Here is a 27,560-nt window from a genome sequence, read left to right as displayed (position 1 = left end):
GGGCTAGAAGCAGGAGAAAAAAGGGTGGGAAGGGGGAAAGAAGGAATAGCAGAGCTTTTTTCTAACTTGGGCTTGGGTAGAATTCTAGGCTAAGGGAAACTCGTTTCTTAGCTCTTGAGGCCACTTTCCCTTTTATCCCTCTCTAACTTGTTTAGCTGAGATTAAGTACCTTCTACTTTTGCTAACCATAACATTTAGCACAAGTTTTTTCCCTACTATATTTCTGCCCCCCAGATTTACTGCAAATTGTATGAGAACCATTTGAAGATTGATTAATTTGGTTTGCACCTTTCATTACAATAGTGAAAATAGGTGAACTTGAATCAGACATATTAATAACCAAAGAACTAGAAAAAATGATCCTGAAAGCCATTAAAGCTTGAAAGCTACTCAATTTAGCGATAATGCTTCACTGAAATCCAGCCATACAACTGAAAATCAGTAAACAAAAGCTGCAGTAAACCCCCGATGTTACTCAAGAGACAGCAGAAACAGGATGAGGTTTTCTGCTAGGTCATTTCCAGCACTCCTGTTGGTAGGCGGGCCTTGTCACATAAACTAAACTATCAAACCACTACCATGATTTGTTAAATAAAGGCTGCTGTGCAAGTTAGAAGGATAGTTATGTAACTACTAGGTAAGTTACTTACATGAAACTCAGTATTATGTACCAATGTAACATATGGTGCCGTGAGGTGCTAAGGACTGCAAAATGGAGATATTTTTCATGTACAAAAAATGCACATGCAACAAAGTGGGAGAGAAACTGCTGTGGTGGAAGGGCTGGCCTTAGAAGAGATAAGACATATTTGTTACCTTAGGCACACACTTGACTGAGAGGCAGTTATTGAGAAGATAGTCAGAAAGAAAGAAAAAGAGTTTAGAAAGGGACTGCTGTTCTACTGGTAAACAAGACTGCAAAAAATGTCCATACACGTAAAACCTGTACTACTCTGTGGAGCAGCAATATGGGCACTAGCAATGAAAATGGAAGAGTCTAGGGAAGTGCAACTGCATACTGCTAAGATTCACTTCTGAAGGGCAGTGGGAGGATCATGTTATAAATAAAACTGGTAGAGATTTGGTGTCCAGCCATTGGAAAATAAAGACATATAAAAGACTTGGACATGTAATGAGACAGCAGTGAGGAATAAGACTCAACAGTAGTAGATATATGAAAGTAGCCTGACGGAGACCTAACGGAAGGCCATGAAAATAATATAAAAAAGTCTGTATAAAGGTATGAAGGCCTTGACCAAATGGGAATTCATGCACAACAAACTAAAGATGAAAAATAGTGGAGAGAACTCATTCACAACAAACTTTATTATGGGAAAACCTAATGCAAAAAGCCAATCAAGATGGTGATGAAACCATCACGAACTATTGTTTCTGAACATTTACTTGAATCACATTTGCCCTCCTCCCCTTGAGTAAAACATTTAAAATGCCTGTTCTATTATGACATACTTTTCCCCGCTTCCTATGCTTTCTTCCACATAGGTTGAACCACTACTTGGTCTAATTTTCCTGCCTGCATATGACAAAATTCCTACACACCACTTCTTATAGAGTGTAGAAACTGGACTTCATAGGCTGGTTGAACTAATGCAGGTGTCAAGGTCTGACTATCATCAAGTTATAAGCTGCTTTACTCATCTATGCAGTAATGTGCAGTATGTTTTATCCAACATATATAACTGTACTCTATTAATTACATCCTTTCTCCAATGATGTTGTAGTTACAACATAATTAGATAAAATTTAAATATTTATGAGGAACTCTGAGAGAACGAGAAGCACTATAACACAAATTGTATGAAAAACCTACTACAGTATACACCACTGCAAGTTCAATCAACTGTAAAGTAATGATGGGGTTCTATAATGAGAGTACGCTTACACAAAAAAATATTGTCATTTTAATCAAATAAATAATGTATCATTTAATAACATAAGTAATGTTAAAAAATACATCTTTAGTAAAAGCCTAAGCCATTTATTTAAACGTTACAGTACAGACCTAATGTTTACAATATACTAACTGGTGCTGCCTGACATTAAAACTAAACCTATGGGAACAGTATTGAAGAGTTATTTAATAGCCCCATCTGCATGTCTGAACACAAAAGGGAAAAATATACATATATCTACAAGGTTTTCAGTATAAAAGTTAGTGTTTTGACAACCCTCTGCATCAAACTATATCTATACAAAAACTAATTTTTTGACTTTGAGGGTCCACCCAGATCATGTAACTGTGCTCTGAGCTCCTTCAACTCCAAATCGGGGATGTAACGTACCTGAAAATAAGCATTGTTTAAAAGAGAATCTGAATTAAAGTTACAAGAAAATGCTCCAAAACTTAGAAGAACAGACAAGAATTTCAAAATCACTGAACTCATTATACATTACAGATCCATGCTTCTGCATATATATGCATAACAAAAAAAATATATAGAATAATTTCAATTTATCAGAAATCAATAAATCAAGTATCATAATATGGAAAGAATGCAGGGGAATCCTTAAGAAAGATTTATGGTTGTACTCTATTTGTTGTACAGTACAAGGAGAAATATACTCTATGCTTATAAATTATTTCTAAGGTTAAAGTTCCACCACTGAAGGAAAACCTCAGAAGGAAAGAACCCTGCCAACTCTGGAACTGGCAGCTCTTCAGTTAGCTATTAAATGTTTCTTAACTATTTTTTAAGATGGCTTGCTATCTGGAACTAATACTGAAAATCTTCTCTCTCTATTGACAGCCAGGTAAAATTAAGCTGGATTCTGACCAATAAGTTTCCAATTTGTTTGATAGAATAAAGTTAAGTTTGTAGATTTGTCTCTAGTGCAAATTCCTTCACTTCATAATCAAGTTGATATGCTTACTAAACTGCTCTTCCAAGGTATTTAACAGGGGTTCAATAGTTTGGTTTAAGGACCACTTTGGTTGATGTAGCCCCCTAAGGAATGGCCAAGGATTCAGCTTGGGTGTATTCCTGGTGCTGTAAAGAGTGAATCAGTAACTCCCATTTCAGGTCCTGTAAAGGCTGAACCTCTTGTAAATAATTATTAAAATTTTACTAGGTTAACAGGGATCACAATTGCTGTATTTACTGCTATATTTAAATTTAAGGAAAGTCATGCTGACCCTGTAGAGGAAGCCATTAACTAATTTATTAAAATACATGCAAGAGGAACACTTTCCTCTCAAATTCAGTTACGTTAAAAATCTTAATTCTGCACTTGAAATGCTTCATTTAACCCCTTGTGGATGGGTAACATACAAAAAGTGACCCCTTGTTTAAGTGTTTTATATTTCTGCACTTCATTTTGTTGTGGATTTTTGTGAAATACATTATTCACTTGTCCAGGGGAATGTTCACTAATTCGCGAATTTTTTCATAGAGCAATATTCACTAATTACCATATTTTCATTTTATTTTCATGACTAAATATTTTTATGATAAATGATTTACTAATTTTCAAATGTTAGTATTAATGTAAACAGCAAAATATCTATAAAATGTTTAATAAATTTAAATAAATCTGTAATACAAATTGTAAACTTGTCAAGCTTACTCTGGGGCCCACCCTGGAATGACAGGTAGGCCCCACAATGAGCTTAACAAGTTTACAATTCTCTCTCTCTCTCAACACAACAAAATATCTGTAAAATTTTTATAGTAATGCAAATTAAATCTTAAATACAAATCGTAAACTTGTTCAGGTCATTCTGGGGCCAACCCCAGAATGATAGGTGGGCCCCATTATGACCTTAACAAGTTTACGATCTCTCTCTCTCTCTCTCTCTCTTTTAGGAGTAATGTAAGATGTATCTGAAATTATATTACTTACTGCAAAGTGTTTTTGAATGATATAGCATACTGTACAGTCTAAAATATTCGCTAATTATTTTAATTTTATTTTCCAGTCTGCTTTTATTTAAATGCAAAAACTTGTACGGTAATTACGAGTGGAAAATATGAAAAAATTAATAACAAAGTAACATCACGTTTATCTAAAAAATTATACTGTACAAAGCAAATAAACATACATGTATAAAAAATCAATCTTTCTCTTATCTCAGAGAGAGAGAGAGAGAGAGAGAGAGAGAGAGAGAGAGAGAGAGAGAGAGAGAGAGAGAGAGAGAGAAACTTTAGTGTTATTACATCGGATCACAATAACTTGCTAAGGACAATACAAGACTTCATAATGGCTGGGAGGACAGTAAGAATGTTGAGTGTTGCTTATGTATGAAATTCAGATTTTAAATATTTTTATGGTGATTAGAGGTGAAATATAAGCAGTAATAAAATATTCTCTGGTGTGCTGTTATAATATGTGATAATCATAGTCAAGTAAACTTGTAATGAAATATGGTACAATAAATCAGAAAGAACAAAAAATATGGCAACACTACCTTCGTCGATCTGTTGTGAATTTGCTGGATGTGTTTATTTTCGTGTTTTTATATGTTTATGTATGAAATTCAGATTTTAAATATTTTTATGGAGATTAGAGCAACACAGTATAAATAGACTCTCTAAGTGAAATAATGTGTTACATCTATTTTGCAGTGTTTTCTCAATAAAGTACACTGCATGTATAGAGAGAGAGAGAGAGAGAGAGAGAGAGAGAGAGAGAGAGAGAGAGAGAGAGAGAGAGAGAGAGAGAGAGAGAGAGAGAGATGGCACAAGAATTTTTTTAATAAATTTAGGGGAGATGGTGAGGGCTAACCAAAAAATGACGTAAACCAAGAACTTACTGTAATAAATAATTTTTTTATCATAAATATATTGGTATGTAACCACAAAAATACTAACATGACGTAACAAACCTAGCATTCTGTTTGGAGGTACATGTCCCGTCATTCTAAATTAACTCCATACTTTAGAAATGCTCTATACAGTAGTGCTATCCTAAAATACTTATCTGTACAGTAAATATTTCAAAATTATCTTACAACACAGGAAAATATCAATATATGTAAAATGTATGCCCAGTGCATTACAGTATGCGCAGAACGATGCGCAAAGTTACGTAGGCCAAAGAAAATGTGTGTCTGAATGATAGGGGATAATTAAGAGTAACAGTTGTATGCTTGTACTTAATTTTGCAACATGACTTTGAAATATTAGTGTGTTTTGGGATGATAATTTGAGGTATATTTTTGTTTGAACTGTCAAGTTTGGTGATGAACTGTTAAAATAGATGGTTATAAGCATTTTAAGGGTGTATAATGGCAGTCCCTGGTTTACGGCAAGGGTTCCATCTCCGGCAGAGTGCCGTAAGCTGAAAATCGTGGAAACCTGAAGCATCTTAATTATAATGGGAATAAATAGCACTTACAGGACTGTTAACGGCACCATTATTACCATAAGTGCCGTAAGTCTGGGTAACGGTACCATAAACCGGATAACCACGCTGTAAAGCGGGTAACAGTGCTGTAAAGCCAGTAACGCTGTCCAAAAATTGGGGTTAATGGCGCCATAAATCTGGAATGACATAACCCGAACCTAACGTAACCCAGGGACTGCCTGTAAAGCCTATTTAAGAGCAACAGTAGTAGGAGAGTACTGTAATGTAAGGTTACTTTCGGTGTTTTGGGATGATGGTTTAGGGTGTATTTTTTGTTTCAAATGATATTAAATTGTTTTAGTATGATAATTTAAAGTACATTTTTTTTTGTAATATCAAATTAAGCAGTGAAATATTAAAATAGGCAGTTGTAAGCATTTCAGTTTAAGGGATACAAGGTATTTGGCAGTTATAAGCATTTTTAGAGGGGATTTTTGCATTTCCACAGTAAGTTCTGGAATCTATCCCAGCGTAAAAATGGGGGAGCACTGCATATGTTTACTTATAGCTTTGGGGTGGATTCAAGGTAACATGCATATATGTTCAAGATTTCGCATCATACAGTTTGGACAAAAGTGTTCAGATCACTTCCATGGCACCCTAAGACTCATGGCTACTTTTACCCCAACTCTAATAGCTAGTCGGAACAGAAGAGAGAGATCAGTTTGCCTTGAGATGTCACAGGGGAATGCTGTCCACCATTCCCAACCAAGGATGTCTCGTAAATATTTTACAAAAAAATACTCAGAATTTGTTACTGATTTTAGTTCTTATCCGTTATGATATTGTGTGAACTGTAATTATAATTTTACAAAACAAAAGAAAAAAAATATTAGGAAAAAACTTATAACTTGGTAAAATTAGCATATTTTTATGAGTGTCTCTTGAAAAGAGGTGCTACACAGGGTTGGAAATATTCACTTTCAACTTCCCCTGGAAGCTACAGAAAATTTTAAAGAATTTTTTTTTCTTATACCATGTTCATATGCATATCTTCCTCTTTCCTTGCTGTGTTTATTTTAAATTGGCCATCCTTAAATTTAGCCCAGTCTAGGAGTGTGCTTAATATATATTTAGCCCGGATTGTGAGGTTCAATAGGCCGACTGAATTTATATTTAGAAAAGAATGGGATAATTCATTCCAGAGGCAGAAATAGCCAGAATGTCAATTTAAATTATCATGTGATAACCCTACCCTGATTGCTAAAAATATAAATTTACTAAGTTTGCCTAAAAATATCACTTTACTAAGTTAATGACTTATTTTACACACTAAGTCAATGCATATGGGCTTACAGTCCACTCCCAAATTTTTAAGGATAAACGACATCAGGATTTGGAAAGCTCATCAAGCAGTATTGCCTATTTTAGAAGTGTATTATGTGCAAGCGTGCAAAACCCACACTGGAAAGTACCCTTTTGCTTCTCTCCCTGCCACTAGAACTAATTTGAGTATGCCGCTTGCACATACTGGCATAGATTACACAGGCCACATATGGCTTGAGAACAGAAATGTAGAAAGTGTGAAGGTGTACATACTTAGATTCCCTTGTTTCAATACAAGAGCTATTCATCTACAAGCAGTTGAATCTATGTCTCCTGCAGAGTTTATATTAGCATTTGTTAAGTTTCATTAGCAGCTATGGAGTTCCTTCTGTCATCTGTTCAGACAATGCTATGCCTTTTGTATAAGGAGGAGGTATGATTGAGAAATTACTCACATCTGCCACATTTGAGGAAAAGTGTTGTATAGCATATATTGCGATTCCTTATCTGAATTTTTTACATTTTTATCAGATATTCAGATTATGAACAATAGACCTTTAACCTATAGGTCTAGTGAAAATGAAATGAAAACTGTAAGTCCTTCTCATTTTTTGGTAACAAGACCTATTGCTTCTTTTTGTTTAGTGATTCTGAAGATTCTGAAGGCGATAATTATTCAAATGTTGCAAGATCTACACTGTAGAGATTCATTGTTTGATGAATTTAAAGATAGATGGTTCAGAGAATGATTGTTAAATCAGAGAGAGATAGGGCATCTTATCATAAAAAAAGGGAAATAACCTTGCTGAAACTTTCTATACAGTCTAGGCCTTATTGGACTGCAAGTCTAGACCTTATTGACCTTTAGTCCAAATTGTAGGGACCTTCCCTAATGAGGATGGAGTAACTTGCAGTATGCAATGTGAAACCTGATGGTAGTGAAGCTGCAATTAATGTTAGTCATCTACTTCCATTAGAATTGTATTCCGGACTTAATAATCCCAATTTGTATGACTTTGATAATCAGTTAATCAGTAAAGAAGAGTTAGTTACAAGAGTTCCCTGAGCCTTTTCATACAGAAGATGTAGTACCTGAACCAGAACTTGAAACTGCTAGATCTTCCCACAGCTGAGGCTTCTAGAAATCTAAAAAGGTCCTTGGCCCATAAAGGACTTGTTTGGATAGGGTCTATAGATATGGTCTTAAGTTTAACAACTTCAAAAGGTACATAAAATGGTTATGTTGAATAACCACTTTTCTTTTTTTTTTTGGGTGGCGAGATTATTCAAATTACTTACTTTATTTAAACTCTAACCTTTTATTTTCTCTCTCCTTTCCAACATGGAGGGTAGGTCTTGTTCAATTGTAATTTCTTTGAATCACCTTCCTCATTCAGAGTAGATATCTTTGGGTCCTTCGCAGTATTATTAAAGTAATATAATAGTACACTCGACCCCTGGTATTCGTGGGAGTAGGAACCACAACCGCCCATGAATAGCTGAAATACGTGAATACTTGAGACCCGCCCTTAAAAACATTTACAGTATAACTGCTTATTTTAATAGTTCACACACCAAATACACCTTAAGCTATCATCCTAAAACAATTTAATATAATTTCAAAGTCATCTTACATCACTACCCTTAAAAATATATAACTTACAGCTACAAGTGAACACTCCTGCAGCTGTTACTCTTACCAAGGCAAAAACTAATCAAGTTACCCCTATAATCAGGCATGCACTCTTTCTTTTGTACAGTATTCAAGCCTTATCATTTTCTTTTAAAGTACGAGTATATAGTAGATAGGGGTAACATTTTCTTGCCCACGATCTTTGTGTTTGGAATTTAAGCATTGTTTGGCGAACGTTTATTTTTAAAAAAATTTAAATTTTATCGATATTTTGCTGCGTTTATATTAATATTTGAAAATTAGTAAACCCTTTATCATAAAAAAAATGTATTGTCACAAAAATAAAATGAAACATACCTTAAACTCTCATCCGAAAACACTTGATTATCATTTCAAAGCCATCTTACAACATTACTCTGAAAAATATATACTCGTATCTTACAGTTACGTGTGAACACTCCTACAACTATTACTCTTATCAAGGTGAAAACTAATCAAGATACCCCTATTATACTCAGGCACGCACATTTTCTTTCATACATTATTCAAGCCTTACCATTCTCTTTTAATGTATACAATAGATAGGGATAACATTTTCTTTCCCGCGACCTTTGTGTTTGGAATTTGCGTATCGTTTACGAACGTTTAAAAAAAATACATTTTACTGATACTTTGCTGTGTTTACATTAACATTAATATTCAAAATTAGTAAATAATTTTATGATAAAAAATGTATTTAGCCACAAAAATAAAATGAAAATTAGAGAATACTTTAGATATGCTCTATGAAAAAATTGGCGGAGAGGCGGATTTCTGTGAATAATTTGGAGTTATGTTCCACAGAAAAATCCAAGAATATGTGAATCGGCGAATACTGAACTGTGAATAGGCGGGGGTCGACCGTACTTACCCAACTAGCATTATCATGTTTGTAGAGTAAATGATTTCCTCATAAGGAAATATCATTTCCACTTTCCCTCGAAAACTGGCTTCTGCCTCCCAAGCTTATTAATTACCAAAAGACTAATTACACAGCTGACACAACTGCTGTGGTGGCAACAAAGGGAACTAAACAAAACAAAAAGAACTGAGACATTCGCCTCACAACATATCTACAGTGAAGATGCCCAGTGTAATGATGGGAACTATTCTTTACAAATCATACTGATGGCCTTACAAGATAATATATCAGTATCCATTGAAATTCAACTTTCTAGGTTTGATTCTTCCACCTCTGATGGATAGCTCTGACAGTGACAATGCCTAAACTCCCAAACAATGAAATCAAAACATTTCAGTCTGAGTCAGAATTGCGACTGGTATTTCAAGGAGTAAACAACAATGGTTCAAACTCATGGAGTTCTGACATGGAAGGCTGAGGCAATTGCACTTTTTTTTTATATAGAAATCTTAGAATTTCAGAGGACTTGCACACAAAATGAAACATAGAAACATGGTGCAATCAATTTTAAAAATTGCTGTATGTAACTGCTTTTATATATCTAATTATCTCTACAGTGGACTCGTGCCTATTCGCAGTTACAGATTCGTGGCTTCACTTATTCGCGGATTATACAGTGGAACATATATATACACATTATTTGCGGAAAATTAGCCTATTTGCAGTATTTTTCATAGAAAAATATCCACAAACTACTGTATTTTCATATTATTTTTGTGGCTAAATGCATTTTTTTATGATAAAACTATTGAAATACTCAGGTACACTGTAAGCATTTTTTGAGGGTATTTTCGTGTTTGAACTACCAAAAAGGCAGTTAAAAGCATTTTTAGAGGGATATCAAGTATTTGTGGATTTTAGCTATTTGCGGGGATTGTTTGTGATAAGCATCCCTCACAAATACCTGGGGTTGACTGTATTCTTAAGTATATATACGAGTGCAATTACACTTTTGTTAACTACATATCTTAAAATTTCAGACCACATCCTTGTGCAAAGAAACAAAGAAGCATGACACAATTAAAAAAGTTCATGTAAGGAACGGTTTTATATGTTTAATTAGTGATGATTTATAATAGTGCAACTGCCTTTAATAAGTAATGATTTACAATAGTGCAACTGCCTATCTTGAAACACAGGTACAGCATATATATACACATAATTACCTGTCATTTATCCAAAATCTCAATCTCTGAGCAAATGATGCAATGTGAAAAGTGTGATATACAGTATTACGATACATTTCCTGAACACCTGAATTAGCCCTTGTCACTGACCAGCCTGAACTACATCCCCTTAAATTTTTACCCACAAAGTGGGTAATTAACTGTCAGCATTACCAATGCTACAGGTAAACACTGTCAAATGAGTCACCTGTGGTACCATTGACAATGCTGCTGCAAATACCGGCCGACTGAGGCCAACATCCCCAATTGTTATCAGTTCACTGTGCTGTGTGGATGTATCCTGCATCAGGCGAACTTTTGGTCTTTAGCCCGACCCCCTTATAAATATTTTGGATATCAGATAACGACTTGGACTGTTTTCATTTGCCCCTTTCCCCTGGATTTGTACTTTATTGACTGGTTTTGGAACTTCTCTCCCAGTTTTGTCTTTGGCTTTGTTTTTAGACTTCAAGATGGATAAATCAGACAGGAAGACAACTCTGTCTGTTAGTGCCACTACTTCCACTTCTGCTACAGCCTTGACGACCAAGCTTTCTACTGCTGAAGATACTACCGCTCATCGTTCATGCACGACCTGCAAGCGTAGGATGAGTACCCTCAAGCATGACAGACATTCTCTTTGTATATCATGTAGAAAGATTCAATGTAATGTCAGTCTAAGATGTGACGAGTGTAGGTCTTGGTCAGTAGATCAGATGGAAGATTATGTAAAGCACAGAAAATCCTTAGCTTCTAAGAGTAAGCGTAGGTCAGAAACAGCTGTAGAGGTACAGACTCTTGATAAGGAAGCATTAGAGTCTGAATTATTCAAGAAGTTAGAAGACAAGTTATCAGCTAGTTATCAGCTAGTGTTATGACTAGTCTATTTATTTTCTAGTTTTATGACTAAGTTAACTGAAACTAAAGATAGTGATAGCAGTACTAGTGTTGTGGATTCTAATCGTTCCTTTTCAGTCCCCCTGCCTGTTCCAGAACCAACCCTAACGGGTGCTGGGGGTCACGGAGAACGGCAAACCTTGAAGGTAGGATCTGCTGTCGCCCCCTGGCGCGGAGCAGGCAGTGTTGACAGCAGATTTCCCCCTTCCCTCTCAAAGTGTAAGTTCTAGGGTGGATTTAGAATTAGGTATGACGCAGACGAGTAGGAATAGTACTTTATGAAGTATTTGGGATTTCTAATGTTTTGGCTTCTTCTTTAGATCCATCTTTGGTTTTATTTCCTGCTTTGTGCTCTTTGCAACAGAAGGTTTCTAAATCCGCGGAGGGTCGTTCAGATTTGGTTTCTGGTTTGTCTGGTTCTGAAATTTTGGAGAATACTCCTTCTTCTTCTTCGGTTCCTTTTCCTTCGGGGGATAATTTTTTTTTGTCTTGCGGTGGTGGTAATTCTGGCAATCGGGTTTTAAATGTTGCTAAATATAATGGAGATTTGTTGGGTCTCTCTAAAGGTTATATATTACTAGTTAGGCAATGTTTTAATTTTGGTTTTTCCAATATTCATGATCATGTCTTGAAGAATTTTCCTGAATTTGCTAATGATGTCTATCAAGATTATCAGGGGGGAATAGAATCGGTCTATTTTCTTTCTTTGAAATCTATGGCCTCTTCGGCAGCTTCAGAATTTTCCTTTTCCCCAATTTCTTCTAAGCCTTCTTCCATTGCCCTTAATCTTCTTTTTCGGTCCACTCTTAGGAGGGCTCATCGGGGTCTTTGTTTGCTCATCCTGTTTTTGCCCTTAACTCAGCAGAGCAAAGATTTTCTTTGGTTCAACCCTGTGATGTTAGAGCTTCAGCGGTTCCCTCTCTCTCTTCGGGGTTAAGGGAAGGTGTACCTTTAGTGGATCCGTCTTCTTTATCACCTTTTGCGAATCCTGTAGTTTCTCCGGCATCCGATTTAGATGCTTCTCAGGTGGTTGCGGAGGCGCCAGCAACTCCTTATTTTCATCCTTTACGGGGTTCTAACCGTAATGTATCCACCGCCATCCTCACGGATGCTATGGCAGTTGGAGGTTTGCCGGCACCAGAGTTCAGTGTATCAGTACCGATAGTTTCCTCAGCCTCTCCGTTCTCTAAGATAACAGCTAATTTGCCTTCTTCAGTTACCTTGGGTTCAGTAGCTCTTACTCCAGCCTTGGATCTGGAAGGAGTCTATGGAGAAATAGGTCACCCTGACTCCTCCGTCTGTACGAGTGACATTACACACAGATACCTCGTTGACAGGTTGGGAGGATGGTCAGGTAGCAGGGAGGTGATCAGCTACTCTGAGGAATTCTTATATTAATTTCCTGGAGTTGATGGCTGTCTTTTTGTCTCTCAGAAAACTCAAACCTCCAGAATAGACAGACAACATGACTACAATGTCCTGCATCAAGAGGTTAGGATCACATTCACCTCCTCTCAATACGATAATGCTAGCCATCCTTCGGATGGCGCAAGCAAGGAAGTGCCACCTGTCTGCATTTCACCTCACAGGGGGTCTCACTGTAATATAGACTCTCTATCAAGGAAAACGACACCCTCAACAGAGTGGATGTTTGACAACCACTTTTCAAAAAATAGCCAACATTCTTCCACAACCGGAAATGGACCTGTTCACCACATACGAAAATCACAGACTTCTAATATATGTGTCTCCGAACCTGGACAGTCCAGCAACAGCTAAAGATGCCTTCCTATAGACCGGAACAAGGGGAGGACGATATCTTTTTCCTCCATTGTCCCAGATTTCGAAGGTTTGGAGCAAACTTCTAACCTTCAAAGGACAGCTTACTTAACAGCCCAAACTGGCCAAAGAGGCATTGGTTCCTATTACTTCAACAACGAACAAAAAGATCAATTCCACAATCGTCTGCTGTTCTATCCCAGACAGTAGGAAGGAAAGTTGTTTACACATCCTCCTTTCTGAGCTGAGACTTTCACGTATGTATTTTTAAAAATATCTATCGTGAAAATTACTCACCCAACATTGCTCGGTACCTAGTGCAAAAATTACCAATATCATCTATCTGGCAATACCAGTCTGTATGGAAGATTTGGTTAGATTATATCCATACTGTGAGAACAGTTGTGATTTCTATAGAAACACTTTTTATTTTTCTTACACTGTATACCCTTTTGAAGACAAAACACCTTGCAGTTACAACAGTCATGACATACAAGGCTGCATTAATGGAACGCTTGCTTTATGAATTTGGGATTGACGCCAGTATAGAAGTTGTCACTTCCCTTCTGCAGTCTTTTGCTATGCAAAGGCCCACTGTCGAAAGGCTTCCAATCACTTGGTCCCAGTACAACCACAACGCACATGCTACAAAAGGAAATCTTCTTGATTGCATTAGCATCAGGAGCTTGTATTAGTGAACTGGGCTCTCTTAGACGGGGATGATGCATCATGCAAACACCTGATCATCAATTATTTTTGTCCACTGGCCCATCATTCCTGGCCAAGAATGAGGATCCTTTAAAAAGGAAATCTATTCTTATAAGAAAACTCAATTTAGCAGACAAGACATTATGCCTGGTTCAAGCACTTAAGGTTTACCTAAAAGTCACGGCAAACATCCCAGAGGGTCCTATTTTCCTACACCCTAGCATAAACTAACCACTCTCCCTACAAGGGCTGAGAATGATTGCAGTGTCTCACATTAAAAAGGCAAGTCCACACTCCTTTCCTAGGTCACATGATATTAGGAAAGTATGTATGTCGTTGGCCTTCTTTAAAAATTTCTCTTTCGAAGAAGTCTCCAAATGTACAGGGTGGTTATCAGGACACACACACACACACACACACACAAAAAAATTATTGCCATGTGTTTCAACAAATTCGACCACACTGTGTATCAGTTGGTGACATGGTTAGTCCTAACACCTATGTGCTACAGCAGAAAACCAGGGATCTTATTGACGGTGAGTATGCTAACTACCGCTGGGAGAAGGGTGACAGTACTGCAACCAAACCCAGCATGCTTAGGTAAGCCACTGTAGAACTACATCCTAAAATGTGAGTTCATGTATAGTTTCTTGTTCCTTGGTACCAAACCATGAAGAGTATTTGGAATAAAGAATGGGGCTTGAAATTTGTGGCTTGACCTCGGACCAAAAGTGTTTTTTCCTTTGGGGTGCTGGGATTAAAAATCGAGTTTAAGCCTTTTTTGTCACCTGTCAATTTCTTTGTAAAGCTCCTTGAGGACGAAACAAGTGACTACGCTATCAGAAAACAGGTCTTGACATAGGAAAAACCTATTTTTGGTAGTCACTGTTGAGTCCTCAAAACCCTCTCACTTTCCTAGCAAAAAGGCGTGGGATTTGGGCAATAGATCATCCTGCATTGACTAACAGCGAGTAATGGCTCCTTGGTCTTCAACGGCCCGGTTGTAAACAAGAGGGTGGACGCACATGCGCAATAGTCACTTCTCTTTCTTGTGGGTTCTTTGATGTTGGAAAAAATGGGTTCAGCTTCACTGAAGATAAGGGAAAGTGTCCTCTTATTTTTAAGTCTATTATATATTCCATCACGTGTTATAATGTTAATCATTACGACACAATACCCGGCCAAAAAGACCAACTACAAGAGAATTCTTTGATATTAGTTTGGTCATCAAGGAGCTCTGGTAGACCATCGAAGGTTACTCCTTGAGGACTCAACAGCGACTACCAAAAATAGGTTTTTCCTTCATCAAAATCTGTATTTTAAGAGGGGATTTTTGCATTTCCGCAGTAGGTTCTGGAACCTATCCCCATGTAAAGATGACAGTGAATTTAGTAAGATTAGTATTGAAAAGTTGAAAGCAGGGGATAAAGAGTGGTTGGGTAATCGTGCTTGATTGTTTCCAAGACTGTAAGACTAACTATAAGCTATGTTTTGACAATGACTTCTCAGGAGAGAACCCTATCTTAATAAAAACTGCTTTTCTGAAGCAAGTGAATGTATTCAATTTTTTTTTTTAATCATGGGATTAAATTACTTTAATTGTTACGCTGTAGACAACAGAATATGGATATTCTTTATTATTACGGTAATCCATCAATTATCTGGATCGCCATTACCCAGAACTCAACATCACACAACAAACCCGGACCAGGGACCAAGGCCCCAAAGATATATCAACATAAAATTTCAAAAAATTTTAAAAACTGCTTGCAGATGGCTGGCAATGATACACAGCCTCATGAAAATGTTGGTAACACTGCATAAACTCATAAACAGACTGAGAAAGGGATTTTGGGGGTGGGGAAGGCCGGGAGAAGTTTCCAAGGGGGGTGGGTTTCAGATGGCTGGGCATCATGAGAGAGGAGGGGCAGTAATGCTGTGTACAAGAACTCACTCTGAGAATGGATTGTTTTGGAAGGTGGGTGGAGCTGAGGAGCAGTTTCTCTGGCTAGGAGGGGGTGGAATGCAGTGTTGGATGAGAGAGAGAGAGAGAGAGAGAGAGAGAGAGAGAGAGAGAGAGAGAGAGAGAGAGAGAGAGAGAGATACCAATGACTGATTTATAGATTTTAGGAACACATGCCAAGCACTGGGGCAACTAAGGCCATTCAGCGCTGAAACAGAAATTGACAGTGAAAAAGTTTGAAAGGTGTAAATGGAGGGAAAACCTGGCCGTTGCACTATGAATAAATTGTTAGGTGTGGGTGGAAAATAAGACAAGAAGAAAGAGAATACGAACGGAGACACAGTAAAAGGAATGAAAGAGGTTGCAGCTAGGGGCCGGCTGTATTTTCTCATATTTTATTGCTACAAACCAAAAGATAACTACAGTGCTACCCCACTTTTCACGCTTTACTTTGTCTCGGATTTTTGTGGAACATATCTTTCACTTTTCTGTCGGAACTTTCACCAATTGGCAGATTTTTTCTATTGACCATATCTCTAAAATTATCACTAATTTGCTTTTTTGTAGAGCAAGACTATTTATTCACTAATTACAGGCAGGCCCCCATTATTGGTGGAGGTTCTGTTCTGACAGCATGATGATAGCCAAAAATTGGCAATTTTCAGCATTTTTCGATGTTTATCAGCGCCAAAAATTGCTGATTTTTGGTTATTGACACCTCTGTTATGTATGTATCGGCACCAATACACAATTACCAGTGCCAATAAGCAGAAATAAGCTATTTTCGGCACTGAAAATTGCTGATTCTCATCCCTAGACATGCCCCGTAAAACCAGATTGCCAATAACTGGGGACTGTCTGTACTGTATTTTTTCATATTGTGTTCACGACTAAACATTGACTTTTATGATAAAACTGATTTATTTACAGTGTACTTATTATGATTTACAGTGTATTAGTTAAGCTCATTCCAGGTTGGGCCCCAGACTGAGCATAACAGGTGTACAATTCAATTTGATTATATAAGGGTAATGTAAGATGTATTTGAAATTATATTACTGTAAAGTGTTTTTGGATGATAAAGCACATTGTACAATATTTAAAATATTCGCTAATTATTTTAATTTTATTTTCCAGTCTTCCTTTATTGGAAAATAAAATGAAAACAATTAGCAAATACTTTAAATATTGTACAATATGCTCTATCATCCAAAAACACTTTTTACAGTAATATCATTTCAAATAAATCTTACATTACTATTAAAGAGAGAGAGAGAGAGAGAGAGAGAGAGAGAGAGAGAGAGAGTCATACAACTGTTATGCTCAGTCTGGGGCCCAACCTGGAATGAGCTTAACAGATATATTACTACAGTAAAGTACACAAATAAATGTTATCATAAAAATCTGAATTTAGTCACGAACACAATATGAAAAAATACAGTAATTAGTGAATAAACAGTGCTGCTCTACGAAAAAATGCGAATTAGTGATAATTTTAATTGTTTTTACCATATTAAGAAAACAGGACGACTTCAATACTATGAGAGAAAACGGCTATGCTTATGTAAACGGGTAACCTGATTAGTTGTCAAACGTTCTGTATGACAGATTTCTTTAATTTGTATTAAAGATTTACTTAATTTGTATCAAACATTTTATAGATATTTTGCTGTGTTTACATTAATATTATATTTTAAAATTAGTAAATCATTGTTATAAGCATTTTATAAGAGTAACAGTTGTAAAACGGTACTAATCTAAGATGACTTAGGGTGTTTTGGGATGAAGGTTTGGGGTGTATTTTTGTTTGAATTGATATTAAATTGTTGTAGTGTGATAATTTAAGGTATATTTTTGTTTGGACTACTAAATTAGGCAGTGAACTTTTAAAATAGACAGTTATAAGCATTTTAGTTTAAGGGGTACAGGGTATTTGGCAGTTATAAGCATTTTTTGAGGGGACTTAGCATTTTCGCGGTGGGTTCTGGAACCTACCCTGCAATAAGTGAGGGAACACTGTACAATCATGTGCTTAGGGTACATACATACACACATATGCTTTATTTTGGTATCAGTGAATTTGCTACAACGTGTTAGGTTTTTTCTTGCCTATATTTACAAATTCGCATTATAAATATCTTTACGGTGATTAGAGACGAAATAACAGTAATAAAATATTCTCTTGTGTACTGTTAAATGTGTGCTAATTACACTTAGAGTCAACTAAACTTGTAATGAAATACTGTACAATAAAGGAGGCAAAGCAAAAACATTGGCAACACGTGATACAGTAGGGCGCTAAAAAATACACACGAACACACACACAGCAAGAGAGGTATAAAGAGTTACTTTTCGTGATTGCTATTGGTTTAATAGCAGGATGTCACTTGACACACCACAAAATGTTATGTTGTTTATCACTTTTTCTTGACTGATATAGATACGTCATCAGTTTAAGAGTATATGGTATAGGGTGCTGGGATGAGCAAACACTAGCACTTCTTTGCTTGAACTGTTCAGAGTGAATGCATTTGTGATGCTATATCCAGAGCATGTGCTTTTCTTTGTAGTGCCTGCAGCATTGCAGGTCTTGCTTGTGTTGTGTGGTGCTATGCATTGTGTGTACAGCCCCACCTCATCTAAAGAGGGCAAGGAAGGTATTAACCCTTAAGCAGAAACTTAGAAATTGTTGAGAGAATTGAGCATGGTTGGTCCCGGTCACATAATAGAAGAGTATGGCATTGCCCAGTCAACCTTGCATGGTATTAAGACTTTCCAAAGCAAGCTGAAGAATTACCTGATGGAATTCGAAAAGACAGCCAAGAGTCAAGCCCGCGAAGTCATGTCAAAAGGCCACTATGATGATGTTGATAGGTCTACCTTGAGGTGTTTTCAGCAACAAAGAGCTGCTGGCATGAAAGTGAGGCAGTGCTGAGTTGAAGGATGTGGCCACAAAGTTCACAGGCTTGCATAAGGTTGTGGACTTCAAGGAGTCTGATGGTTGGCTGTTTCAATTTAAGATCTGACATGGACTTTCTAATGAGAAGACTCTTGGAGAAGGTTTGGATGCTTCTGAGGAGAAAACAGGGAATTTCAGTTGACAAAAATTCCCTTGTTGATGCTGATGTGCCTGGTTCATCCAATGAGGAATTTGATGTCTATTTGCTGCCTCTCAATGACCAGCATCCTCTAGATATCAAGGGGGCACAGGAAGATGATGTTGGTCTCGACGACACAGTCTAGCTTGTGGAGGGGGAGGAGGTGGACTTTTAAACCACCTCACAAGTTTTTAAAATGTCCAGCCATCACAAGCATGAAGAGCAATGCGCACAGGTAACTGACAGAGTAAAAAGTATTGTTATAGTGTAATTAGAATTGTTATTTTGATAAAATTGTTTGTGTTGCATACGAAAAAAAAAAAGGGTTCACTTTTTTGTGCTTGCAGGTAAATGAAAAAGCTGTGTAGCCTACCGAACTACATGTTGTGTACGAGAGAAAAAGGGGGTTGCTTTTTTAGTGTATTTATGGAGTTTACTTTCTTACAAATATGGGAAAATAAGGTAGATAACTGCTTTTTGCATAAAGTTTTCAGTTTAAAGTGTGATGGTTGTTGTTTATAAGCTTATTTAGTGTTTATGGCTATCCGGTATTGACAATAATAGGTGAGGATGGGTAAAGAGTTGCCCTTGCACACCTGTAGATTTTTTACTTTCCATTGTCTGGATTCTGTCATTATCTGACAGGGCCTTGGCTCTATTAATCTGTATAATTGAAGGATTACTGTATCATTTTTTTGATAATTATTTCTGTTATCATTAATATTGTCACTGTTGTTATTCTTACCATTTATTATTACTACTGTTATCATCATAATTGTTTAAAACCACATAGCAATAAATAAACTCAATTAGAGTAGAGTAATTACACTTACAATACTCAATGCAATACCAAAGATTGTGTGGAAGCACCAGATGTAAACCATAAATCTTTCCTAATACTGCAGGCACCATAATTGTGTTTTATATGGTGCAAAATATGGTAGGTCACCGTGAGATTTATAAATCTATATCAAATATATATTCCACATTCTTTTCTTACCTCAGAATGCTCTGGTAAATGTTCCTGCACAGTAAGTTCAACGCAATCAGGTAAACCATGTTGGATCACTTCCATAAACAGTGGTGCTAATATTGAAGATAAATCTGCTAGCTGTAAGGTAAAAAATGTAAATTTATTTCATGAAATAAAAAATCCATGCAGTTTGAAAGACATACTTTTTCATATTCCATCTGAAAATAGGAGAAAAAGACCTATTTGGTGCAATTTGTGTTTTTATAATCTTCTTGTAATATACACATTTCTACATTATGATTAATTTACAAAATACTGCTTTAAACTTACAATAGATTCTGCTATCTATCTATAAAGTGTCTTGGTGATATACTAGCCTTAGATTATGATAGTTTCTTCTGTACCACACTAAGAGTAACATTTTGAAAAATGTTCATCTGCAAATGAGTAATTAACTAGAAGAAAACAGAGAGAAATTGCAATTTTGTATGGGTTTTTCTACTACTACTACTACTACTACTACTACTACTACTAATACTACTACTACTACTATTACTATTACTACTACTACTACTACTACTACTACTACTACTACTACTTTTTTAAAATTTGAATGCTGAAGACGAGTTGGTTAAAATTATAACAAAGTCCTACAGTTTTCAGAAACTATGGTTTCCTTCTTTAAAGAGAACTGGATAAATACAATATACACTAAGCCCTCAAATTAGTTGGGGATCTGATCCAAGACCCTATGCACATCCCTGTAAAGACAACTGTTAAATATTTTGTTCAAGGAAATAACAAAACCAATTCTTTACAACCTAAAACTTACTTTTATTCAAAACTGACAAAATGCTTTGTATACTAATGACCTGAAAGAGAGCACTAAATACAGAACTGAATAACACTAATGAACTGAGAAACCCTAACTCTCTTTCAATTCAATTTCATAATTAAATTTCTGTATCGCTTTCTTTTGAATGATCAATTGTTTGAGAGTCATCATGGTGATAATGAATTTAAGAATGCCTGATTTGCCTGATTTTGTATAAATTCATTCTCTCTTTCCTGAAAGAGCAAATTGTAAATGTAATTGTATTCTTCCTATGACACAAAACAACACTTTCATAAATGGAGTTACGCAAGCCTTGTATAAGTAACTCCACTTATGAAAGCACAGGTTTGTATTCCTGTCAGAACAAAATCATATTATGTAACAGAGATTTGACTTGGCGAGCCTGGCACTCCCTCTAATGTAACTATGAGTGCATTTCAGTACTCTTTGGTAAGGATAGTCATAGTTTCAGCTGTAAATTGTACTTTTTATATGTATACCAGATGACACTACTACACCACTATGACAGACTACAGAACCAGGGAATGGCTAATTCTCTGTTTGTAGTACATATATCTATTTAGTTAGTAAAATCAAAATAGATTTACACTGCAAAAATTCTGTATATAATTATTATTTGCCCACCCCAGAGCCATCAATCTTACTTAGGCCAAATTACAGCCATAAAGCCTAAAGATAAGTAAATTTTCTAGTCTAAAAAGATGAAAGTAGATCTGCGATTAACTGGAAATGTGCCCCTATGAACCATCAGTTAGCAGTTAACTACCCAGCTCATTCTATCATGTACACATTTACTTTTTGGGTTTTTATTGATCAGCATTAATTTGTTGTTTTTGGGGGATATCAACTATGTATCTTCTTGCTGTTTGTAATTAGTACTGTAATGATTTCATGTTTTCCTTTTCAGCAGTGTATGTGTATGTACTATGTAAATCTTAATTTTTCTGTATGTTAATTTTGCCACTTGCGCAGAGTTGATTGCAGCTTTGAGATGTACTGTGCATTTCTGTTCTGACTTGTCACTTAACATAAAAATGCCCATGCAATATTTGTGTATGAGTGAATGTCGTATGTGGCTACTGAGAAAAGATAATTGATTTTTAGTTTTTTACAGATTTCCAGTTCTTTGACAGCCCACCCCACCCAACCCAAATATGCTAAGATGCAACTGAAAAGCATTTTGGTTTAGTTGAGAAAAATTGTGAAATAAGAAGGAATAAGTAGTACTCAATACATCTCTGGCTACACATAAAATTAAATGGTAAGTAAAAGAAAACAAACAGCTGAAATCAGGATGGTCTCATACTGGTGGATAGAAGTCTCACCTACCAAAACTCCATGACTACTTTAAAGTAGGAATCCAACAGTTATGGAAGTGGTAAAGGAGAATTAATGTAAGTACACAGGAAAATGTTTCACTGGTTATAATTATCCTGAAATAATGGCATACTTTCATGATAATACTGTAGGAATTTGCTAAGCCCAGAAAAAACAAGATCATCATTTCACACAATTACACTAACCCTAAGAACCTAAGAACTAAAGATTTACTGGAAACTCAAACTCTACAAGTAACATATGACCCATTCAACACTGTACAATGGTGAACATCTCAAACTTGCCTGTATAGTTCGTTCATAAATTTGCACTTTATACTCAGACTCTAAATGTGTACTCTGAGGTTTGTAGGTTTGTATACGGAATTTTTCTGAAGGAGTTGCCCATCTGAAACATAAAAATAATAATATAAGTGAATTAAACATTATTTCAACTTACCTTTAATCTAATCTGTCATTTAGTTTTCTATCATTACCTATGAAAATCAAAGATGGAAAAGTATACTGTCACCTCAACTTATTGAACATCTCAGGGTTCTGCCCTTTCCAGTAAGTAATGAAATCAGCTGAGTAACAAAGACTGGCATATAACCTACATAATAAGATTTTTCTTCTTCTTCTTTCCCACCATTACCCTTACGTTAAGGGGTTGGTTGCCTGATGCGCCTTCTCCACTGCCTTCTATCAAAGGCATCATCCTCCACCAAACCTCTTCTCTCCATATCTTCCTTCACTTTATCTCGCCATCTAATTCTCTGTCTCCCTTTCAATCTTCTTCCTCTAACAGGTTCTTCCCAAGCCCTCTTCACTCCCTCCTTGTCATCCATCCTTAACACATGCCCATACTATCTCAATCGTGACTCTCTTATCACCTCTGTTATCTTTGCTAAGCCTGCTCTTCTTCTTATTTCGTTTCTGATCCACACATTAACACTGGTCTTATCACTGTGCTATAGATCTTGACTTTTAGCTTGATTGGCATTTTCTTATCACATACAACTCCAGCTACATCTTTCCACTTCCCCCACGCCACTTTTATCCTACTGTCCTACAAGATACCCTGAGCCAACTCACTTAGTTTATAATATGGCACAATTGCAGATAAAACAGGTTTTGACATAGGGAAAAACTATCTTTGAGCCACTTAGTTTGTCCTCAAAAGAGTTACATTTTCTGGTCCCATACAACTCCAGCTAAACCAGCCAATTGCAAAGAATTCCCCTTATAATTAGTCTCAGCCAGAATAGTGCTTGTCACAGTAATGTAATATAAAACTCAAGACAGGAGGATTTATCTCCTGAGCCAACTCTGCCTTGGCTTATGTCCCATTATGTGACAACAGCATATATCGGCCATCATCCTCATTACAAGCTAGGTATGAGAAAGATAAATGCCCACCCCAGTCCCATGCCTTTTCATCAGGGAAAGTGGGTGGGTTTGAGGATGTAGTGGCTACCAAAAATAGGTTTCTCCTATGTCAAAACCTGTTTCTTGATAGCACAGCCACTGCTCATCCTAAAAGGAGCTTACAAAAGAAAGTGACAGCTGATGAAATGGCTCAGCTCCTAATTTTTGGTCCAAAGTATAGTCACAAGTTATTAATGATTTTCTTTATTCCAAATACCCATACGCTTGATGACAAACAACCCATGAACCATAATATGCATAATTAATGAAGGTGACTTACCTAAGCAGGTAGGACAAAATGAAGGTAATAAGTTTCCTATGAACATCTGTACCTTGATCCTCGCCACATGTCCCCTTTGCCGGCTTCACTGCATGTGATTTTTCAGCAAATATTCATCCAAAAATTAAAATTAAAAGTACCGTATGAGAGCCATAAATGCCCAAAACAGTCCCATGCCATCATGTTACGGAGAAGAACGCCTGGGTTTGAGGATGGACTGGAAGCTAGGTTTACCTATGCACTCAAAAGGCCTGATTGGTACACAAGAGAACAGCCACTGCTCATCCTCAAAAATATGAATTACTGTATCATAAACTTTTATGTACAAAATTAAAAATAATTTCATTGATAAATTTGTTTTTTTAGCAACAAAAAAATTATTTTCCTAATTCTTTTGGTAGTCAATTTTTGCTTCAAAGCTGAGTCTCAGAACGTTATTACAAATATGGGATTTTTTTTATGCATAATACCCATAGGAGATTTAGTAATACAGTGTTTAAGCATAGGAAGTGTTTATAACAGTGAAAGGTTTATAAGAGTGTGGGGAGGGTTTATAAAGCCTTTAAATTATATGTATATAGTAAATAATGAAATATATACAAGGTCGCTACTCATTTTAAATAAATAAATATGGTTCAATAAATTTCAATACTGGTCTTGAACCTGAACATTCACTGTATTATTTAGGATGAATCTTACCTACTGTTCAAGTTAGCTGATTCCCACATTGAGAAGAAGATGGTGGGTAGTGCAGCTAAACAAAACCCACTTAGCCAGTTGAGCTACAGGGCTCTAGCATGAAACCCAAAACATTCTTACCTGATCTGGATTTCTTTCTGGATCGTACTGCCACCAGAAGTTGGATTCCATTCATTAAATGACAGTCAACTAAAATTAAATACCTTTTTGATATACAGGTATGTTCCTATACAATATATGTATGTACATTCATGCTCCACAAAATAACAAAACCCAGGATTTAAAACAAAGAGCCTAAAAAGACTGCTCTTTCTTCAGTTCAGGAAAAGACTTTACCCACTACTAGTAGCACACTAAGGGCTTTACTGTTTTCAGATGGGATTCTGAATATTCAAGGTAGTGAGTGGCAAGAACCAAACTGCACTTCTACTGCACCACATTAATCACTCTCTCAGCCAACAAATTGTCATAAAACTAAATGAAGTTGCAACTGCTCTCACATTATGAATGTTTACATTCAATAAAGAGAAAAGATATGGAGCTAGTTCTCATGAGCTAACCTAATCAAATACATCACATAAAACCTCATGTTCTTTGCCAAAAACATACTAGGTTTCTAAAACCACAAAATAAAAGGTTAACTTTGCCTCTCCAAGCTTAACTGTTGACAAAGACATTCTATGTTTCTAAAACCATAAAACAAAAGCTTAACTTTGATTCTTCCAGGCTTAACATTTGATAAAGATGTTCTAGGTTTTCTAAAACCAAAAAACAAAAGGTTAACATTGCATCTCTCAGACTTAACCATTTGCACATGAAACAATGCCAAGGACAGCAAGAAATGATAACCTTGACTGCAGACAGTGGAAAACTCTTGCTATATCTAAGAAAGTGGAGAAACTTTGGTGTCTACAGGGGTACAGGTAATGAAAATTACTCAAGAACAGCACTCGGAGCAATAGCCAAACCGCTGCTTCTGATACAAGGCCATGGTTGTTTTCCACTTAAGGATAGAATCCATGATACCTTGGAAAATCCTCTTATTGGAAGGGCAAGGATGAGCATCTCCAAGAGGTTAACTGTGGGACGTGGAACTTAGTGGAACCAAACAGAACTGGTAGTTTGAGTCGATTTATCCCTAATAGAAGAATGCAAGAAATCTACCAAAAGCTAGAAAGTCCAAAAATCATTCCCTCTGAAGCTACCAAGGCTCTATGGGAGTCACCAAAATTTATTCAAAATTTTCCTTGGAGTAGATAAAGGGAAAGGCATATGAGTCTGAATAAGGCCAAACTTGAAGAAATGCATCCACCACTCAATCCTAAGGGCCCTCAAAGGAGTAGTAGTAGACTGGTAATTCTTGTTCATCTGCATGCTAAAGGTCCACATTTCAGTGCTCCTCTAATTCCACAGTGACAGTTGGACTCATGGATGTAATGACCACCCAGTAGGAAGGTTTGTCCTTCCTGAATCCTAAATCACCTTAAACATTGTCCTTACATGGAATGAACTAGCAAACCAATATCATGTTGTTCATTTCACTCAAAGCAGCAGTCTTTCCCCTATGACTTAAGTTTCTGACCAGAGATAAATCTACTAGGAATCTTCAATGGTCTTTCCACATCCCTGGCGTCTCTTGAGGTTTACCAGGTGTAGTGCTGATTATTCTATGGTGCACTGTAAGTTAGTGTAATAAGACTTGTTATAATTCTTAATTTTGTTTTACAAAATGGAGAGAAAAAAACAACACCTGGATGTAGGTTTAAGAATAAACTATTCAATTCTTAGCTTTGGCATCCCTCCTACAGAACCTGGCAAAAATGATGGTCCAGGACTACTTAAAAGTTTAATGAATGTTTGCTGTAAGTTGTAAACCTCTTATGCCAAGACTGCACATTAACTGTGCCTGATTACTCTGACAAATTCTCCAGAGAGGCCATGTTTCCTAACAAAGAATGCCATTACAGCATGGGAAGCTTCCTTAAGGCTAAAATTCTTTGATAAGCAAGAAGTGCCTACTTGTCTTTCGACAGAAAAGCCTGCAAATTGCAAAAGTATACCCTCATCACCTGATAAGAATGTACTGAGGAGGAGTTAGAGAAGTCGACTGAAAATCATAATGCACAATCGGAGACTGAGCCAGGTGAAACAACATATCCTTGGTCTTTGGAATACAGTCAACAGAGTAGGCAAACCTGAACCACTGAAGTTATACAAAAGAATTTTTGCTCCCACAAGACGACACCCTCCCGCTATGGTTTACAAATTCCTTGTGAATACTTGAGGTGCTGTACATGAGCTGAAACAAAGCGCCTTGAACAGCAATACCTTCTGTAAATACACATCAAAGGAACTTGCGTGACTGAGGATGTACTGGTATGAGAAAAACGCATCCTGCATGTCCACTGAAACATCCAATCGTTCTTTAGGAAAGTCACTAAAACCATGCAGGAGAAAACCAAAAAGAATGGGTACAGATGCATAAAGTTGTTTGATCTTGATAAGCCAACACTGGGTGCCAATCTTCAGTTGCTTATGCCACTAGAAAAAGTTAGAGGTAAAATTCTAGTGAATTACCAACACCTACTCCATTGCATTCTATCTACTAACACATTGCATTCTATCTACTTACAACTTTCTAATGAAGAACGAGATACTTTTGCTGGAGAAGGCACAAAGGAATGGCAATAGGAGACCAAGCCAGAGGAAGGGAACCCAACAGGAATCATAACCTCCTTCAGTATCTCCACCACCTAAGATTCTACTCCTACATCTCTCCAAGCATGCCAGAAGGCCTGCATTTGGCCTCTTACTGGAACCTGAGGGCTGAACAGATCCCTGAAAGGTATAAAATATGTGCTGTACCGATATATCTTCCCTTACCACCTTAAGAAGAATCAGGATTAGAAGACAACCCAAAGGAGAAACCAAAACAGCTGCTGTTTCCTGTGCAGGACCTAAAGGAGAAACCAAAACAGCTGCCATCTCCTGTGCAGAATAAGTCTTTTATGACAGATAGGAGCATAAGTGTTCTCACTTCTTTCAAACTGAGTTGGCATAAGCATGAAAACATTGCCTACAGCCTCAGAAACAGGTTTGACTGAGCAAGTAAAAACCCCAACACCCTTCCTCACTAAAATCCCACCAGCACCACAAACTCCCTAAGCTGGTGC

The 27,560-nt window shown here is 36.6% G+C and overlaps 1 protein-coding gene across 3 annotated transcripts in view; it reads right to left on the bottom strand.

Moving 5' to 3' along the window:
• Positions 1 to 1,978: 1,978 nt before the first annotated feature.
• The window catches only part of mRpL48 (mitochondrial ribosomal protein L48), a 74,562-nt gene continuing 48,980 nt past the window's right edge, over positions 1,979 to 27,560 (bottom strand). For 2 of the 3 annotated variants that reach the window (XM_067127124.1, XM_067127129.1), the window contains exons 4-7: positions 22,283 to 22,389; positions 19,836 to 19,942; positions 7,930 to 8,129; positions 1,979 to 2,303 (exon numbers count right to left, since the gene is read on the bottom strand). In XM_067127124.1, coding sequence (XP_066983225.1) covers positions 7,950 to 8,129; positions 19,836 to 19,942; positions 22,283 to 22,389 — 394 coding nt within the window. In that variant the 3' untranslated portion in view covers positions 1,979 to 2,303; positions 7,930 to 7,949. The remainder of the gene's footprint in view (positions 2,304 to 7,929; positions 8,130 to 19,835; positions 19,943 to 22,282; positions 22,390 to 27,560) is intronic. The other variant, XM_067127136.1, reaches the window with a different exon arrangement.

Source organism: Macrobrachium rosenbergii, chromosome 3 (assembly GCF_040412425.1).
Source record: "Macrobrachium rosenbergii isolate ZJJX-2024 chromosome 3, ASM4041242v1, whole genome shotgun sequence".
Classification (NCBI taxonomy): domain Eukaryota; kingdom Metazoa; phylum Arthropoda; class Malacostraca; order Decapoda; family Palaemonidae; genus Macrobrachium; species Macrobrachium rosenbergii.
The sequence above is the reverse complement of the archived record's forward strand: the minus strand, read 5'-3'. Positions and strand labels throughout refer to the sequence as shown.